The sequence below is a fragment of the Zingiber officinale genome, chromosome 8B (assembly GCF_018446385.1).
Source record: "Zingiber officinale cultivar Zhangliang chromosome 8B, Zo_v1.1, whole genome shotgun sequence".
NCBI lineage: Eukaryota > Viridiplantae > Streptophyta > Magnoliopsida > Zingiberales > Zingiberaceae > Zingiber > Zingiber officinale.
In genome coordinates this window covers 102,765,127-102,783,841 of record NC_056001.1, presented here as the reverse complement: position 1 = coordinate 102,783,841, position 18,715 = coordinate 102,765,127, and the positions used below count along the sequence as shown (strand labels likewise).

General features: G+C 33.8%; 3 protein-coding genes, 5 non-coding genes and 1 pseudogene across 8 annotated transcripts; 3 read left to right on the top strand and 6 right to left on the bottom strand.

Moving 5' to 3' along the window:
* Nucleotides 1–179: 179 nt before the first annotated feature.
* Nucleotides 180–253, top strand: TRNAM-CAU. The gene has a single exon. It is a non-coding gene; the product is annotated as a tRNA-Met (tRNA).
* Nucleotides 254–427: 174 nt separating this feature from the next.
* On the bottom strand, nucleotides 428–498 carry TRNAG-GCC. The gene has a single exon. It is a non-coding gene; the product is annotated as a tRNA-Gly (tRNA).
* Nucleotides 499–1,291: 793 nt separating this feature from the next.
* LOC122016161 lies at nucleotides 1,292–4,973 on the bottom strand (annotated as a pseudogene).
* Nucleotides 4,974–5,191: 218 nt separating this feature from the next.
* TRNAT-GGU lies at nucleotides 5,192–5,263 on the bottom strand. Its single transcript has one exon. It is a non-coding gene; the product is annotated as a tRNA-Thr (tRNA).
* A 656-nt stretch (nucleotides 5,264–5,919) lies between these two features.
* LOC122016160 lies at nucleotides 5,920–6,529 on the top strand. The gene has a single exon (XM_042573382.1). The coding sequence runs from the start codon at nucleotides 6,070–6,072 to the stop codon at nucleotides 6,196–6,198; it is 129 nt and encodes a 42-aa protein (XP_042429316.1). The 5' UTR covers nucleotides 5,920–6,069; the 3' UTR covers nucleotides 6,199–6,529.
* A 165-nt stretch (nucleotides 6,530–6,694) lies between these two features.
* TRNAD-GUC lies at nucleotides 6,695–6,768 on the top strand. Its single transcript has one exon. It is a non-coding gene; the product is annotated as a tRNA-Asp (tRNA).
* Nucleotides 6,769–10,043: 3,275 nt separating this feature from the next.
* On the bottom strand, nucleotides 10,044–10,114 carry TRNAC-GCA. The gene has a single exon. It is a non-coding gene; the product is annotated as a tRNA-Cys (tRNA).
* Nucleotides 10,115–11,569: 1,455 nt separating this feature from the next.
* LOC122016157 (DNA-directed RNA polymerase subunit alpha-like) lies at nucleotides 11,570–12,724 on the bottom strand. Its single transcript, XM_042573380.1, has one exon. The coding sequence runs from the start codon at nucleotides 12,722–12,724 to the stop codon at nucleotides 11,741–11,743; it is 984 nt and encodes a 327-aa protein (XP_042429314.1). The 3' UTR covers nucleotides 11,570–11,740.
* A 71-nt stretch (nucleotides 12,725–12,795) lies between these two features.
* Nucleotides 12,796–13,187, bottom strand: LOC122016158 (30S ribosomal protein S11, chloroplastic-like; the record flags this gene model as incomplete). The annotated part of the gene is given in 1 exon segment (XM_042573381.1): nucleotides 12,796–13,187. A coding segment is annotated over 1 exon segment (392 nt), but the record flags the coding sequence as incomplete, so codon positions are not given.
* Between the last annotated feature and the right edge of the window lie 5,528 nt (nucleotides 13,188–18,715).

Genomic DNA, 18,715 nt, shown 5'->3' with positions numbered 1-18,715 from the left:
TCAAGTTGGTAAGGAGAAAAATATCCTTTCCTGTTTGTATAAATTTCTATGATTTATGATTGTAGAATACACTTTTTACCATTCTGTATAAATGGAGTATGCTATTTGTACAGAATGGTAAAGAGGTGTATTCCACCTTTCTTCGTCCATAAGTTCCCGGTTCTTCTCTTCAGCGCGGACGCGGAGTAGAGCAGTTTGGTAGCTCGCAAGGCTCATAACCTTGAGGTCACGGGTTCAAATCCTGTCTCCGCAACATAAAAAAATTGAGGTATAACTAATTAATAAGTATTTTTTTGGGGGGGCAGAAGCCAAAAAAAAGGTAAAGTATAGAACTACTACTATAGTAGTAGTTCTATAGTAATTAGTATTACTAGTTCGAATTTGCGATCTTATCTCTTATCTTATCATAATACATTACTTCACCACGGGCGGATAGCGGGAATCGAACCCGCATCTTCTCCTTGGCAAAGAGAAATTTTACCATTCGACCATATCCGCATTTTTTTCTTTTTGATATGCATGCATATGTCCACACATATATGACATGTAACATATATCATATATGCGTTTGGATCATATGTACAGGCCAAATATTCAGATACAAGAATAAAATATAATTTTTTTGGAACTCAGATTGAATCTTAATGGGCCTCACAATCCGAATTTCTTAGAACTTAGAAATTGAAGGATTTCCTTTTTTGGATCGGGGAAATAAAAAATAAGTTTCAGTTAAAGAGATGAGAGAATTAAGGATACCCACCAGAAAGACTAACCCAATCCATAATGATGTACCGGAAAAGAAAAGATTTTTCTTACTTGACCAACCATCAGGAGAAGCAAATACGACGGGTACGCTAATCAATAAGATTGATGAAGTAGCAATTAATGCAAAAACAGCCAATTGGAAAACAAAAGTCATGCTTTTAATCCTCCAAGATACCAACAAATAAATATACCATTTGATCCCTCTATCAGACAAGAAATTGTAATAAAATACATCATCAAGGGATTTGACCATGAATCAATTGATTCTTTAGAACTTAGAACTTATTACCACTTTATTTTATTCGGACATGGAGTCGAGGGGAGTTTAGTATTTACTTCACAAGTAGAAATACTGATGATGCATATCATGCATATATATATTTAATATATTTACAATATACAAATAGATACATCGAAATATAGATTTGTATCTGGGATGTTTCTACAGATAGGAGTGGTATCCACCCCCTATGGCCATGTTCTATTCGTAGGAAGAAAATCAAAAATGTCTCTCGGAAAGATGGCTGAGTGGTTGATAGCCCCGGTCTTGAAAACCGATATAGTTTTGAACAAACGACTATCGGGGGTTCGAATCCCCCTCTCTCCTTTTGCTTGCTGAAAAATTTTGTTCTTTATTCATTTGGCCCTGCCCTTTTTTCATAAAAGGGAAAGGGAATGGCTCGGCTATTCCACCTAACCGAGCCAGAATAAAAAAAAAATAGAATATATAGAAAAATACAAATAAGAAAATATCAACGAAGAGGGGTCATGGAAAGAACAGGTTCCAAATCACGATCAATTCCTTTTTCAAAGCCTGCTGCAGCTGCACGGGCCCTTCCTGCATGCCACAAATGCCCCACAAAAAAGAAGAATCCTAGAACAAAATGGGAAGTTGCCAACCAACTTCTAGGAGAGACATAATTGACTGCATTGATCTCCGTAGCTACGCCACCCACGGAGTTTAAAGAACCTAAAGGAGCATGAGTCATATATTCCGCCGAACGTCGTTCTTGCCAAGGTTGTATGTCTTTTTTCAACCTACTCAGGTCCAAACCATTCGGACCCCTTAAAGGTTCTAACCAAGGAGCACGAAGATCCCAAAAACGCATAGTTTCTCCTCCAAAAATAATCTCTCCGGTGGGGGAACGCATTAGATATTTACCTAAACCCGTAGGTCCTTGGGCGGATCCCACGTTAGCTCCAAGACGTTGGTCTCTAACTAGAAAGGTAAATGCTTGAGCTTGAGAAGCCTCGGGCCCAGTAGGCCCGTAAAACTCACTAGGATAAGCGGTATTATTAAACCAGACAAAACAACAAGCGGTGAAACCAAAGATAGATAAAGCACCTAAACTATAAGACAAGTAAGCCTCTCCAGACCATACAAATGCACGGCGAGCCCATGCAAAGGGTTTGGTTAAGATATGCCAAATTCCACCAAGTATACAAATGGCACCTAACCATACATGTCCCCCAATTATATCTTCTAAATCATCTACACTAACAATCCACCCTTCTCCTCCAAAAGGAGATTTCAGTAAATAACCAAATATGACACTTGGACTAAGGGTCAAGTTCGTAATTTTTCTTACATCTCCCCCCCCAGGGGCCCAGGTATCATATATGCCCCCAAAATAAAGAGCCTTGAGTACTAGAAGAAAAGCACCTAGACCTAACAAAATTAAATGAATACCCAAAATGGTAGTCATTTTATTTCGATCTTTCCATACATAACCGAAGAATGGAAAAGATTCTTCAAGAGTCTCGGGCCCAAGAAGCGCATGATAAATACCACCAAAGCCTAAGACTGCAGAGGAAATTAAGTGAAGTACTCCAGATACGAAGTATGGAAAGGTGTCTATAACCTCTCCCCCCGGACCTACCCCCCAACCTAGAGTAGCTAGGTGTGGAAGTAAAATCAATCCTTGTTCATACATGGGTTTCTCTGGTACGAAATGAGAAACTTCAAATAGGTTCATTGCTCCGGCCCAAAATACGATTAATCCGGCATGGGCTACGTGAGCTCCAAGTAGTTTACCGGACAAATTAATAAGTCTAGCATTCCCGGCCCACCAAGCGAAACCTGTGGTTTCTTGGTCACGACCAGCTAAAGTTAAAGTTCCATTAAAGAGCGTTTCCACGTGGTAGAACCTCCTCAGGGAATATAAGGTTTTCATGAGGCTGATCCTGAGCCGCCATCCAAGCACGAATACCTTCGTTTAAGAGAATATTTTTGGTGTAGAAAGTTTCAAATTCAGGATCTTCCGCTGCACGTATTTCTTGGGAAACGAAATCATAGGCACGTAGATTCAGAGCCAGACCAACTACCCCAATAGCACTCATCCATAAACCAGTTACGGGTACAAATAGCATAAAGAAATGTAACCAACGTTTATTAGAAAAAGCAACCCCGAAGATTTGGGACCAAAAACGATTAGCAGTAACCATTGAATAAGTCTCTTCGGCTTGAGTTGGGTTAAAAGCACGAAATGTATTTGCACCATCACCATCTTCGAATAAAGTATTTTCTACGGTAGCACCATGAATAGCGCATAGCAGAGCAGCGCCTAATACTCCGGCAACTCCCATCATATGAAATGGATTTAACGTCCAATTATGAAACCCTTGGAAAAAGAGGATGAATCTAAATATAGCTGCTACGCCAAAACTTGGTGCAAAGAACCAACCAGATTGACCCAGTGGATAAATCAAGAATACGGAAACAAAAACAGCAATTGGACCAGAAAATGCGATTGCATTATAAGGCCGCAATTGAACAGATCGAGCAAGTTCGAATTGACGTAACATGAAACCTATTAGTCCGAAAGCACCATGAAGAGCAACAAAAGTCCACAGACCACCTAATTGACACCAACGAGTAAAATTTCCTTGTGCTTCAGGACCCCATAGTAGCAACAAAGAATGTGCTAAACTATTCGCAGGAGTGGAAACTGCAGCGGTTAAGAAATTGCAACCTTCCAAATAGGAACTTGCCAATCCGTGAGTATACCATGAAGTTACAAAAGTTGTACCTGTAAACCAACCTCCTAAAGCAAAATAAGCACAAGGAAAGAGCAATAGGCCGGACCAACCTACAAAAACGAAACGGTCTCTGCGTAACCAATCATCCATAATATCAAATAGATCATTTTCTTCTTTGGTAAATTTACCAATGGCTATAGTCATAGCGATCCTCCTATTTAACTACTTCAACCATTTCCGAACACCCCATAGCATTTCCAAGACATAGGTTAGTTCGATTATAATGTGGACTTTTCTAGTTCCATGCCCCGTACAATGATGGGTATCGAAGATACAAACTATCCTTTTCTATTGGGCCACAAACCAATCTAGGTAAATAAATCCATGAGCTCGATTCGATTAGTCCTTATAGCTTATCTTAATACTTACTTTTATAACTTTATTTATATAAAATACTATAAAAATACTATTATTTTATAGTATAATTACTATACTAAAAACTATAGCAAAATTGCTATAATCAAGTAAAACTTTAATAAAATAAATAAGTATTTGAACCTTGAATTGTCCTATGACTCATATTCCAGAATATATCCTTTGAACGGGTCAAACAAAAAATAAAATTCACTATTTTTTTCTTGCTCCTAAACTAGATTAAATCTTTAAATAATGGTAGACTGGAAATGAAAGTTCCTTTTTCGTATTTGTTCTATATTGTATTAGCGGAAGAACAAAACAATATCGGATTCTAAAATCAAGAAAGTATATTTAAAATATTTTCTTGATTTTATGTATAAACTTTTACTTTTATATATTTTATATGTATATGTAGCGAAAAAAATATTGATTTATTCCCATGGAGTATCCAGCAAGAAGAAGAAGATTGATGAAATTGGAAATATCGACAAATTCTTGCCTTGCGCGGGATAAGGAAATAAAAAACCCACTTGTACAATTTAATCTATATCGAATTTAAATATCAGAATAGCTGATATAGTCGTCATTCAATGGGTTAGGTCCACTTACGTTTTCTTTATTTAAAATTTTATGCTGGGTTTGATAAGAACAACGGAGAAGTAAGAATACTTTGGTTTGGTAATTCATAATAGTGATTGGACATTTCATAAAAATAATTAGACATCTAATTCTAGAATATTCCTGTCAACAAACAACAATTTTAATAATTAAACATGAAAAAAACTACTCTCTCATTACAGGATAGGGTAGACTAGTTCTAATAACTACAATTATTAATTACTATTTATACTTATAGTAACTAATAATAATGAATTAATAATGTTTCATTTTTTAATAAACTTTCTAACTATAACTCGTAACAATAAAAAGTCATTATAATGGTGGTTACCATTTGCTTTTTTTTACAAATAAAAAGAATATCTCTATTCTACACCGAAAATGAAGACTAAAACTTTAGTTTAGTGAAAAAAGCCCCTTATCGGATTTGAACCGATGACTTACGCCTTACCATGGCGTTACTCTACCACTGAGTTAAAAGGGCCCTTTGTATTCAATTCATGAATTATAGCCATTTTCATTATGAGTCTACTGCACTGCATACTGCAAACAAATACAAATATAAATAATATATGTACATATCATATACATAGGGGTTTCATTTATATTTATAAAGTAAAGGATCAATTCGATTTACCCTCAAAAGGTGAAGCGAGTCAATTTTATTTTAATAATGCAATGAATTGTTTCAAGACCGACCCCGCCTTTTTCCTTTTACTGACCAATCAAAATGAGATTTACTCGATTGATACATGTACCAATCTGACACTGACATAGATTCAATAGATTTTATTGAATTATGTGATGAAGGTATTCGTACCCTGAACCGAATTTTTATAAAAAAGTAAAAAAGAGAATTTCTATCGTTTTTGAATTTTCTGACTTAATGTGAGATAGTGACATGCACGGTCTATTTTATCTGAACAATGAAGGAAGCAACGAGTTTTAAATTAAAATTAATGAGTGAAGAAGAAAAGAAATTAAGTGAGTTTTTACACCCTTTTTCGTTATGCTGGACCAATCACTGCCCGAACGGACAGAATCCTATATCTCCTTTCGCTATATTCGCTATACTATATATAATATATATATAGTATTTTATATAAATACAAATTGAATAAAATAAAGCAAAAAAAAATAAATAAATGAAAATTGGACGGTTCATTTATTCCCATCCAATAAAAAATTCTATGGAATCATAACACAAAAGTAGAAAAGAGTGTTCGGATTTAGTCATATCATTAGATTATATTGACAATTCCAAAAAACTATACATACTATCATCATAGTATGATGACAGTCGGGCGGATATGCCCCTATCGTCTAGTGGTTCAGGACATCTCTCTTTCAAGGAGGCAGCGGGGATTCGACTTCCCCTGGGGGTACTACGAAAGGAAGTTGATTATGGATTATCCATAAGCCTAGAATGAATTCTTCCTGGGTCGATGCCCGAGCGGTTAATGGGGACGGACTGTAAATTCGTTGGCGATATGTCTACGCTGGTTCAAATCCAGCTCGGCCCAAAAATTCGCCGCTCCATAAATATGATATAACCAATGATATAAGAAATTTGTCCTCCATAAAAATGGAATCCTTCTCTTTTACGGATCAAGCATTTTTTCTTATGTATCCATGTTTTTCTGATTCATTCTGATCTTTCTAAGACTCTAGATTGGTAATACATAATCAAAGATTATGAAAAGAAAAATAGTTTTTTCTCGTTGAAAGGTTGATTATCCATTTTTGGCACTAAAAAAACATGGGTTACTAGTAATCTGTGTTACTTTGACTATAGTCCATATCTATGTGTATATAATATCAGTTAGTATATCATTCATGTCTCTCTTACAACACGACGAAGAAAATAAAATGGTTTTTTAAAACCATTAAGAATATGTATACCATACACCTCGCTGGGATTGTAGTTCAATTGGTCAGAGCACCGCCCTGTCAAGGCGGAAGCTGCGGGTTCGAGCCCCGTCAGTCCCGAACTAGGATCCGATCCGTTAAATAAATTTATCCATTTATTTAACGTGAAAAAAGAAAGAGGGAGCAAGAGCTAATACCCAGCGGGATCCCTATTTCTTTTGTTTTTATTTCGTATTTATCATCAGACAAATATGGGAATTTCCATTTCTTTCATTAGTGCCGATTGATAAGAGAGAGACATAACATAATAGTTAGATTCGTACAATCGGTAGTATTCTTATATTTACTTTACTATTTGAATTTAAGAGATACTTGTCCACTTTTGTTTTTCAATATTCTTGATAAATAAAATAGAAAAGAGTACCCCTTTTTACCGGAGTACATATGCAAATTGTATTCGTTTATTGTACGAGACACAACGAACTTAACATAAGTGCCTCGACAGAGTATTCGTCAGGGTAAATGAAAACCCCTTTGAGCTCCAACTTTTTTTGGGGGTATCCTCAATGACTAATTGGAAACAATCTATCTCATTTTCATTCAAATAAACTAAATTGCACACTCAATTTTTTATGTATGCCTTCCAGTTCCAGTCCCAATTGAAGGAAGAAATACTAATAAAATAAAAGAGGAGTGTTACTCGTTCTCCTCTTTTATTCATTGAAATTATATTCGATTTTTTCTACTTAACTCGTCCTTTTTCCATCTCACTCCTACTCTTTTCTTTGGATCTGTGTATCATCCATAGAATACCTCATAATTGTATGTATAAGTATAATATAATGAAGGAGGAATATATAGGGAAGACGATAGGGTTGGGTTATTTATAGAAAAGAAAAAGTGGAAAAGGATGTAAATTTCCTGATCCAATAAAGAATCCTTTTTCAGATTTAGTATAGATAAAGGATCTTACTATGTTATACTATTCAATTCTCGACGATGAATTTATTTGATAGATCATATATTGTTATTCATAATACTGATCCGATTCAGTGTCATCAGAATGCAATTTATCCCATTGAATTTACAGGAATCCAATTTCTCATCTCTATGGGATTAGATCCCGAGTTATTGCGAAGTAAAAAAAATGAGATTATGGAAGTAAATATTCTCGCATTTATTGCTACTGCACTGTTCATTCTAGTTCCTACTGCTTTTTTACTTATCATCTACGTAAAAACAGTCAGTCAAAATGACTAATTTGATTGAAACTTGAATTATTATTTCTTATCAATGATTGAAGAAAGGAATTCAAACTTCAAGTCTTAAACGAAATGATCTGGCTGGAATCATAAGTATCTGAGATAGTAGTATCTAAGCCTAGATAGTATGGTATAGTTATATACTATTATATAGTATATATTATCATATTCATTATTTTCATAGAAAATTGTATTGTATACGGATATAGACTTTTTCCTATAAAAAAACCCATATCTAGATCAATATACAATATGTATGTACATGGATTAGATGTATATCTAAATAGTACATCAAAATAGCAGCCCAATTCTTTTTTTTTTTTTGCTACATTTACCTGTGTGTATTTCGATCGATCCAAAATAATTGAAGGCCAACTGTTCTAATTCTTAACCTATTTTAGAATTTATTTATATAGGATAGATCCTGAGATCCATCAAAAGAATCAATGGAGCAAGAATAATATGGGCGTATACTAATCTATTAGAAATTTAAAAATAAATAAAAAAAAGAGAAAATAAAATGAAACCAAAGAATCTTTTTCTTTTTTTAGATTTCCCACCACAAGAAGCTATTGCTTGATCCATTAACAGAAAACATGATCCGCGGAGTTCTATTGGAGTTCTATTCTATGATAATTTATTCAGATTTGTAAAAGGGAATAGGTTAATAGACTCCTCTCCATTCCATTTTTATGGAGAGGAGTCTATTAACGAAAGGTGAAATACACGATACGTGAATCGTGCAACGAAAGAAGGATATAATCTTCTTATGTGTAGAACCTCTTTTCTTTGGTTTGGACAACAACTAGTCACTTCCAATAGAAAGTATGTATTGCCATAATCTAATTAGATTAGCGGAACGACTTTATGTTCTCTTAGAACAGTAAAAGTAAAAAAAGAAGGAAACAAATAAAGAAAAAAATAAAAAACCCATTTCTGGTTTTTGTTCATTGTAATATCCATAATTCTGGTAAGAACTGGTTTATTAAAATAGAATGTTTAGGAAGAATCCGGTTGAAAAAATTTTCCTATCATGCGTAGATTTGAGTTTCGAAATAGAACTATAGTAAAGTAATCATTCATTGTTTGATCGAATGTTTATTATTCATTATTGTATTTTCTTATTCATTATTGTATTTCAGTATAATTTTGAAACAGAGACATTCTTAAAAAAGAAAAAGCTTCGCAAAATGCTCAATTAAACAATTCATACAATTAAATTAAAAAACTAGTAGTACCCCTCCCTAAAGTCCACTCCTTCCCCATACTACAAGTGAGAGGGAAAATGTAAAGACTACCATTAAAGCAGCCCAAGCGAGACTTACAATATCCATATGAATTATGTCTCCTATCTCTATGAAGGAATTATTTAATTATTGATTAATAATCATAGTGGAATTAATGGCGCAGAGTCAAAATATAATTCTGACTTAAAGCTATTAATGAACCAATCCAATGAATCTACTTGTAACAATATTCTAAGATTTCTGGTAGAATTTTGAAGTATAAGTATTAAGTACAGATATGATACACATACCTTTTCTTGAAAAATTAGATAGCAAAGGAATACTTCTATTCTAATGAAATGAAACATGTGGGAATACTAAGACCTACTGTTTGTTACCCTTTTTTTTCGACTTTTACTTTTACTCTATAAAAATAAGAGTTGACCAACTATCCTGATTGAATGTTTGATTACTCAGAGACCCTCGTGAGTCTGGATATAAAGTTTCTTCAATCCTTTCCACAACTCTTAAATGGATTTCCCATCAGCCTATCTAATCTAATTCCAGATGGAGTCAGTAGACACAATTTTAGTAATGGTAGTAAAAAATAATTAGGAATTCTTGATACTCTTTCGTACAATCTCTTCTTCAATCCTAGGAGAAAAATGGATTGTCTTTTAGGAACCTTTGGATACTTTCGACCTCTGATTTTCGTCGTTCTGAATTCCAGAATTGACTCTCGCTATTAGTAAGACTCACTTCATCCCTATTTGTATCGGTTTGAGTCACACCCAAGGACCTTATTTTGAGAAAAAAACTATCGATAGGCTTATACTTCTCCGGCTCCGGGGACAAAATTCGTCGAATTAAATCAGTAGAATAAGAAATCCCCCGTTTTTTGTTGATCAGGCGACACCCAGATTTGAACTGGGGATAAAGGATTTGCAGTCCCCTGCCTTACCACTTGGCCATGTCGCCAAATCCGATCCAAATCTCAAAAAAAATATAAAATAGGTAAAAAAAGAGTATTCATCCATATTCTTTTACTAAGATTCTATTACTAATTCTTTTCTTTTTTTTTATCCAATCCAATTATTCTCTTCGATTGGTTATCACACCCCTTAAAAACTCCCCCTTCTCTTTCCATTGAGAAGGTAAAAAATGGATTTTCGGTCACAGACTGAAAAATTTAGTGCAAATTGGAACCATTAACTATTTTTTTTGAATTAGTGAAAAGTTCTTCAATTTGTATCTCAAATTATTGCCTTTCCTTACTGGCATAACAAATTAATTTAAATATAACAATATATATGATATGTGTATATGTAAACCCACACCCCAAAAACAAAAATTGTTACACATATACCGGGACCGGGACGAGTCTTTTTTATGTACATATCCCATATCCTTATAGGGAATCGTCGTGTTTTTTTTTCGTTTTCTATAATACAATAGAAAAAGTAGAAATTATGATATGGTGTGACCTGACTTCTGTTGCCACAAGCAAAATTGCTATAAAAAAAAGATGAGATGAGATATGTGGATAGCTATACCGGCATATACTTTACTTAGGAAATATTATTCCTATTATGCAATTCAATCATATTCCATAAATCCATATATTATATATAGTAAAAGTCAAATTATATTTATATTATATAGTAAAAGAAAAAAATTAACTTTAACTAAAAGGGAAACCATATTACTACTGGCTTTCTTTATCTCATTCATAGAGATTCGATTTCATTCTGAATCCATTTATTTTTTTGGTACCCAATCAATCTAATCGTATTATCATAATAATAGGTAGAAGTTGGATGAATTTTTATATTCTATATAAGACTCCATAAGTGTAAGTGGCGGAATTATTCTGGGAATGCTTTATAAATTCATTTCCATTTGTACCTGATTTGAACGATCCTGTATTAAGAGCTAAATTGGCTAAAGGGATGGGACATAATTACTATGGAGAACCCGCATGGCCCAACGATCTTTTATATATTTTTCCAGTAGTAATCCTAGGTACTATTGCATGTAATGTAGGCTTAGCGGTTCTAGAACCGTCAATGATTGGTGAACCGGCGGATCCGTTTGCAACTCCTTTGGAAATATTACCTGAATGGTACTTCTTTCCCGTATTTCAAATCCTCCGCACAGTAACCAATAAGTTATTAGGTGTTCTTTTAATGGTTTCGGTACCAACGGGATTGTTGACAGTACCTTTTTTGGAGAATGTTAATAAATTCCAAAATCCATTTCGTCGTCCAGTAGCTACAACAGTTTTTTTGATCGGTACCGCAGTAGCTCTTTGGTTAGGTATTGGAGCAACATTACCTATTGATAAATCCCTAAGTTTAGGTCTTTTCTAAATTGATTCAACCCTAAAATACCATAATGTAGCTATCTAAGGAATAGTGACTTCAAAGTCACTGTTCCTTAGATACATTAATTTTTTTATGATCATTCCACGAAAATACGAATTGTGTCAAAAAAGAAAAACCCATTTTTTCTTTTTCTTTCGATTTTTAATTTTTATTAGAAAAAAAGATTAAATAATTACAATGGATTTAAAAAAAATGAAAACTTATTCTTAGGTAAATCAATTTAGAAATGCTTTCGTAAAGTGTCTGATATCTCTTTCACATCTTCTATCCCAATTCTCATAAGATCTTCTTTACTCTTGCTCAAAAGTTCTAATAGTGTATGTATATTCGACCTTTTGAGACAATTATAGGTCCGATAAGGTAATTCTGATTGGTCAATAAAAATACATTTCAATGGAATTTCTTTTTTGTTTTTCTTTAGATTAGTTAATCTATCTTGAAAAGTAAAAATCGGTAGAATAAACCTGTTTTTATTTTCTTTTAATTTAAAATTAATGTCCTCTTCTTCCCCATGTAGAAAAGGAATAAATAAATCAATCAAATTACGAGAAGCTTCATAAAGTGCTTCCTTAGGAGTTAAACTTCCATTTGTCCATATTTCTAGAAAGAGTATCTCTTCTTTTTCCTTCCCATTCCCATAAGAATGAATACTATGATTCGCATTTCGAACAGGCATAGATACAGCATCTATAGGATAACTTCCATCTTGAGAGTTAATTGTTGGTTTTGTACAATATCCGCGATCTCTCCTTATTTGTAATCCAATACACAAATCAATTGGTTCCGTCAGATTAGCTATATGTTGTGTTGTGTCAACTATTTCCACGGAAGGTGGTGAGATGATATCTTGAGCGGTTACGTATTTAGGGCCCTTGACGTAAATGGATGCGTCTCGAACTCCATGTATATTACTTCTCAATACAATTTCTTTCAAATTTAGTAAAATTTCATGTACCGATTCTTCAATACCTACTATCGTAGAATATTCATGTGGCACCTTCTCAGATTTTGCACATGTGATACATGTTCCTTCTATTTCTCCAAGTAAAGCCCTTCGCATGGCAATACCCATGGTATCGGCTTGACCTTTCATAAGTGGGCACAGAATGAAACGACCATAATAAAGACGATTACTATCTATTCTTGATTCAACACACCTCCCCTGCAGTGTTCGAGTGGATCCTACTACTTCCTCTCGAACCATACTATAATAATACTATTATTAGATCAGATCATTGAATCATTTATTTCTCTTGAAATCCTTTTTTATTATTTCTACACACGTCTTTTTTTAGGAGGTCGACATCCATTATGTGGCATAGGTGTTACATCACGTACGAAACTTAGTCGTATACCACTTCTACAAATGGCTCGTAATTCTGCGTCTCTTCCAAGTCCAGGACCCTTTATCATGACTCCTGCTCGTTGCATACCCTGATCAACTACAGTACGAATAGCATTTACTGCTGCTGCTTGAGCAGCGTAGGGTGTCCCTCTTCTTGGGCCTTTGAATCCAGAAGTACCAGCGGAGGCCCAAGAAACCACTCGACCTCGTACATCTGTAATAGTTACAATAGTATTGTTCAAACTTGCTTGAACATGAATAATTCCTTTTGGTATTCTACGTCCATTCTTACGTGAACCAATACGCCCATTCCTACGTGAACCAATTCTTGGTATAGCTTTTGTCATATTTTATCATCTCATAACTATGAGTCAGAAATATACAGAAAGAAAAGATATGGAAATATCCATTTCATGTTAAAAGAAATCCCCCTTTTGTTCTTCCTTTATTTTAAAAGTTTTTTTTGAAAGGGTTATCCTTGTCTCTGTTTATGTCTCGGATTGGAACAAATCACTATAATTCGTCCGCGCCGACGGATCAGTCGGCATTTTTCACAAATTTTACGAACGGAAGCCCTTATTTTCATATTTATTATTCCTTACCTTAATGTTGAATCTATTCCTTGGAAGAAAATAAGTCTCTTGCATTTTTTAATTGTATCGTCGTGAAAATGAAAGGAATGCTTAAAAAATTATCTAATCGTTCGAATCTTTGTTTTGAAGTCTATAAATTATACGTCCCCTGGTTGAATCATAACGACTTACTTCAATTTTTACTCTATCCCCCGGTAGTATCCGTATAAAACTACGGCGGATCCTTCCCGAAATATAACCTAGAATTACATCTTCATTATCTAAGCGGACCCGGAACATACCGTTGGGAAGTGATTCAGTAATTAAACCTTCATGAATCAATTTTTGTTCTTTCATTCCAGGTAAGCTCCTTGAAATATCAACTAATGGAGGAAAAGTTATATAATTCACTTTTCTTCTCTATAAAATAGGAAGTTAGAGATAAAATTAGGATACCGGAGGAGTAGGATCACCATATATATAACAAAAGTTCGCCTCCAATTTTTTCTCGTCGAGCTTCTCGATCCGTCATTATACCTCGAGAAGTGGAAAGAATTACAATTCCTATTCCACCTAAAATCTTAGGAATTTGTTGGTAGTTGGAATAAATTCGTAAACCAGGTCGGCTGATACGCTTTAAAATAGTTTTATGTATTCTTTTCCTAGTCTTTTTATGTTGCAGAGTTAAAACCAAGAAATTTTTGTTACCTTCTTGATGTTTCCGAACGTTTTCAATAAAACCTTCTCGTAGAAGTATTTTCACAATATTTTCGGTAATATTAGTAGATGCTATTCGAATCGTTCCTTTTTTATCCATGTCAGCATTTCTTATAGAAGTTATTATATTGGAAATAGTGTCCCTACCCATGGCGAACTATAATTATTGGTGCCTTCTAATTTTGATATAATTAACATGTTATCTTTTTTGTTTGTTTTATTTTCTTTCATTTTTTTGTTTATTTTGTTTAATTTTTAATATTATAAAAAAAGTATATGCGTGAGACACCATCTACTACTCCACTAAATTTGATCTATTTTAGATGTTCTGATATATCATAGTCTCATTTAGTATTATTTATAATACCTCGGGAGCCAATGAAACTATTTTAGTAAAATTCAACTGTCTCAATTCTCGAGCGATCGCACCAAAAACCCGAGTTCCTTTTGGATTTCCTTCTTGATCAATGACAACCGCAGCATTGTCATCATATCGTATTATGATACCGTTGTCACGTTTGAGTTCTTTACAAGTACGTACAATTACAGCTCTAATTACTTCTGATCTTTCTAGTGGCATATTTGGCACTGCTTCTTTAATTACAGCAACAATAACGTCACCAATATGAGCATATCTATAATTACCAGCTCCTATGATTCGAATACACATCAATTCTCGGGCTCCGCTGTTATCCGCTACATTCCAAAGGGTTTGAGGTTGAATCATATCATTTTATTGGAATCTGTTATTTTAATGGAAAGGATGAAGGAAAGAAAAAAAGAAATATTTTCTGTCCAGAAATAAATAAACTTGCAGTTGTTTTTTCATCCTCAATATACCATTTAGTTCTACATCTCCATCCTGACAAATTTAGTTCGTATAGGCATTTTGGACGCAGCTAGTGAAATAGCTGTTCTGGCTACAGTTTCAGATACTCCACTCATTTCATAAAGTATTCGACCTGGTTTAACAACGGATACCCAATATTCGGGGGATCCCTTACCCGAACCCATACGTGTTTCTGCGGGTCTTACTGTAACAGGTTTGTCGGGAAATATGCGTACCCATATTTTTCCACCACGACGCACATATCGTGTCATTGCTCTTCGTCCTGCTTCTATTTGTCTAGCTGTGATCCAAGTGGGTTCGAGTGCTTTAAGAGCGTATCTGCCGAAACAAATATGATTGCCGCGACAAGATATTCCCTTCATTCTTCCTCTATGTTGTTTACGAAATCTGGTTCTTTTGGGGTTATAGTTGATGGTCATTTCTTAATTCGATCTCTACTGCAGAACTGGACACGAAAGTTTCCTTTCATCCAGCTCCTCGCGAATAAAAAGATTCACTAATATGACATATTACAGATACACATGAAAAAAATAATCCAATAAGACATTTATCAATATTGAATTTGTTATATAGGAAGATGTATGTACGGGATATACAGATAGAATGTTTCTATTATGCATATTTATGGATTATAGATAATGTTTATAATGTTTTTTTTTTATTTTATAATGATCCTTATTTTGACTCTTCTTAAATGATGCCAAAATATTGTAATGTAATCTAAAGTTTCGCGGGCGAATATTGACTCTTTGCTTTTTTTTATTTCTAGGTCAATCCATGACTTCTCGAAATAAATTCATTTTTTCTCGGTTCGTTCCGCCATCCCACCCAATGAATTATTCGGATTTGTTTTCAGTAGAATCCTATGCAATCACAGGTTTCATCGTTCCTATAGCTTCTCTATTAATGGTTAAGTCTGAACTCTGCAATGGAGCTCCCAACAAAAATTTCTCTTCTCGAGTCAATCTACTTAGTTTTTATTAACTCGAGGCTCTTTATTATTCATATCACTTTATTTTATTATTATTTTATATTTATTTTTATTATTTATTCAGTTTTGATGCTTTATTACATTGCCTTTTATGAGGTAATTCATAGACCATACATATTGGAATCATATATCATTGATATTTTTGTTTTTTCTTTCTCTCATTTCATTTATCTACATCTCTTTATTTTTTCTCAACAACCCATAAATAAGATTATTTCCATAAATAATTTTATAGAAAAGATTTTAGTTGAATTCTTGCAACTATATGATTGATCCATTCATCTCATATAGTGACTGTTTCTTGGGATATTGATATTACGAAGCAATAAGTTAGTTATTAGTTTTTTTATTATACTTATTATTATACTTATTAAGTTAAGTTTAAGTAACTTATTAAGTTTAAGTAGGGATCAGTCTTTTTTTTAATCCCAACTCTTAACTCTAAAGAAAAATTAACGAGTCACACACTAAGCATAGCAATTCTAACAAATGGTCAATCGAATTTTTATTCAACCTTATAGAATTGGAATTGCTTATTTTTGTTTGATTTAATGGAAAAAGAATGAACAAGTTTGTGATTTTTTGTTCTATTACTGAATAGAAAGGAAAGACAAATAAAAGTCTATTATTGCTCCTCCCAAAATATCCAAATTTTGATGCCTAATACCAGCCTATTTTTGTCCGAATGATATAAGAACAATAAGAAATTTGAGCTCGAATGTTTTGGAGGGGAACCCTACCTTCTCTGATCCATTCGACACGTGCAATTTGTTTTCCATCGATACGTCCTGCAATTTGTACTTGAATTCCTTTTGTATCTGCTTGTTCAGTTAATTCAATAGCTTTTTTGATTGCTTTTCGAAATTCAACTCTATTTAATAGGCTATAAATTCTGCAAGAATATTAGGGTTTCCCATAAGGTTTTGCAATTCTTGTGATAGCAATGTTTAGTTTTCGGTTTCCATAATGATATTCTTTTTGTAGGTTCATCTGTAATTCTTCGATTCCTCGTGGTCTACTTTCTATTAAGAACTTTGGGAATCCCATAAAGATTATGATCTGGATCAAATCGATTCTCTTTTTAATCTCTATACGTGCAATCCCCTCGGCGCCGGAGGATATTCTCATATGATTTTGTACATCATTTTTGAGAAAATCTCTTCCCTTAGAATCATTTTTTTGTTGTGCAAACCAAAGGGAATGATGACGTTGGGTTGTACCAAGTCTGAAACCAAGTGGATTTAGTTTTTGTCCCATATTTTTCTATTATATTTTTTCCACCCATATATTATATTTGACTATAAATAATATAACGAATCTAAATCTTAGATTTATCTAATAAAAATTTAGATTTTTCTTTTAATACAATTGTTATATGACAAGTGGGACTTTTTATACCATAACTACGTCCTCGAGCTCGAGGTCTTAATTTTTTTATAAAACTACTCTTATTAACTTTAGCTTCACTAATAAATAAATCAGTTTCCTTCAAATTCATATTATGACTAGCATTTGCTGCTGCCGAATAAACCAGTTTTAAAATTGGATAACATGCTCGATAAGGCATGAGTTCCAATATCATAAGTGTTTCTTCATATGAACGCCCGCGAATTTGCTCAATTACTCTTCGCCCTTTGAAAACAGACATATTACATATATTTTGAACTAAAATTCTTATTTCTTTATCTGAAATTGAGTTATTTATCATATTGTTATTTTGTTTGATGCAATGAATGTTAAGCACTTCTTTTTTTTATTTATTTTTTGCGTATAGCATACATATTTATTTATATTGTATAACATATTTAGATATTTAGATTGTATATATGTATATTAAATACAAATACATAAGTATATAAAGTATAAGAAATGAACTTAACGAGATAGATTATCGTTTCTTGCGTGTCTCGTAAAACAAGTAGGTGCAAATTCTGTTAGCATACGATCCTTATATAAATAGGTGATTATGAATAGCGATTGTATGGCCAATCATTATAATAGTAGATGATCTTACAATTATTTCTTTCTCTTCCTCGTGTTGAGTTTTTCAATTTTGATAAATGATTTAAAAAAGGTTTTTTTAGTGAACGTGTCATGTCACAGTGTATTACTCCTTTTTTTACATTTTTTTAAAGATTAGCATTCTATGTCCAATATCTCGATCTAAGTTAAGTATGGAGGTCAGAATAAATACAATAATGATGAATGGAAAAAAGAGAAAATCCTTTAGCTAGAAAAGGGGCGGATGTAGCCAAGTGGATCAAGGCAGTGGATTGTGAATCCACCATGCGCGGGTTCAATTCCCGTCGTTCGCCCATTACATTTTTTTCAAATACAAAAAATTCTATTTTCAATATTCCTATTTACGGCGACGAAGAATAAAACTATCACTATATTTTTTCCTTTTCCTACTTCTTCTTCCAAGCGCAGGATAACCCCAAGGGGTTGTGGGTTTCTACCAATTGGGGCTCTCCCTCACCGCCCCCATGGTCCATAACTACTCCTCTTACTACAGGACGCTTAACTAGCCACCACTTACATCCGGCTCTACCCAAACTTTTTCGGTTCACCCCAACCTTACCCACTTGTCCGCCTGTTGCTAAGCAGTTTTTGGATATCAAACGGACCTCCCCAGATGGTAATCTTAATGTGGCCGATTTACCTTCTTTTGCTATCAGTTTCGCTACAGCACCTGCTGCTCTAGCTAATTGTCCACCCTT

Excerpts from the sequence above, each read along its gene's own strand:
- LOC122016157 (XM_042573380.1), bottom strand. The coding sequence starts at position 12,724 with ATGGTTCGAGAGGAAGTAGTAGGATCCACTCGAACACTGCAGGGGAGG.
- LOC122016160 (XM_042573382.1), top strand. The coding sequence starts at position 6,070 with ATGATGACAGTCGGGCGGATATGCCCCTATCGTCTAGTGGTTCAGGAC.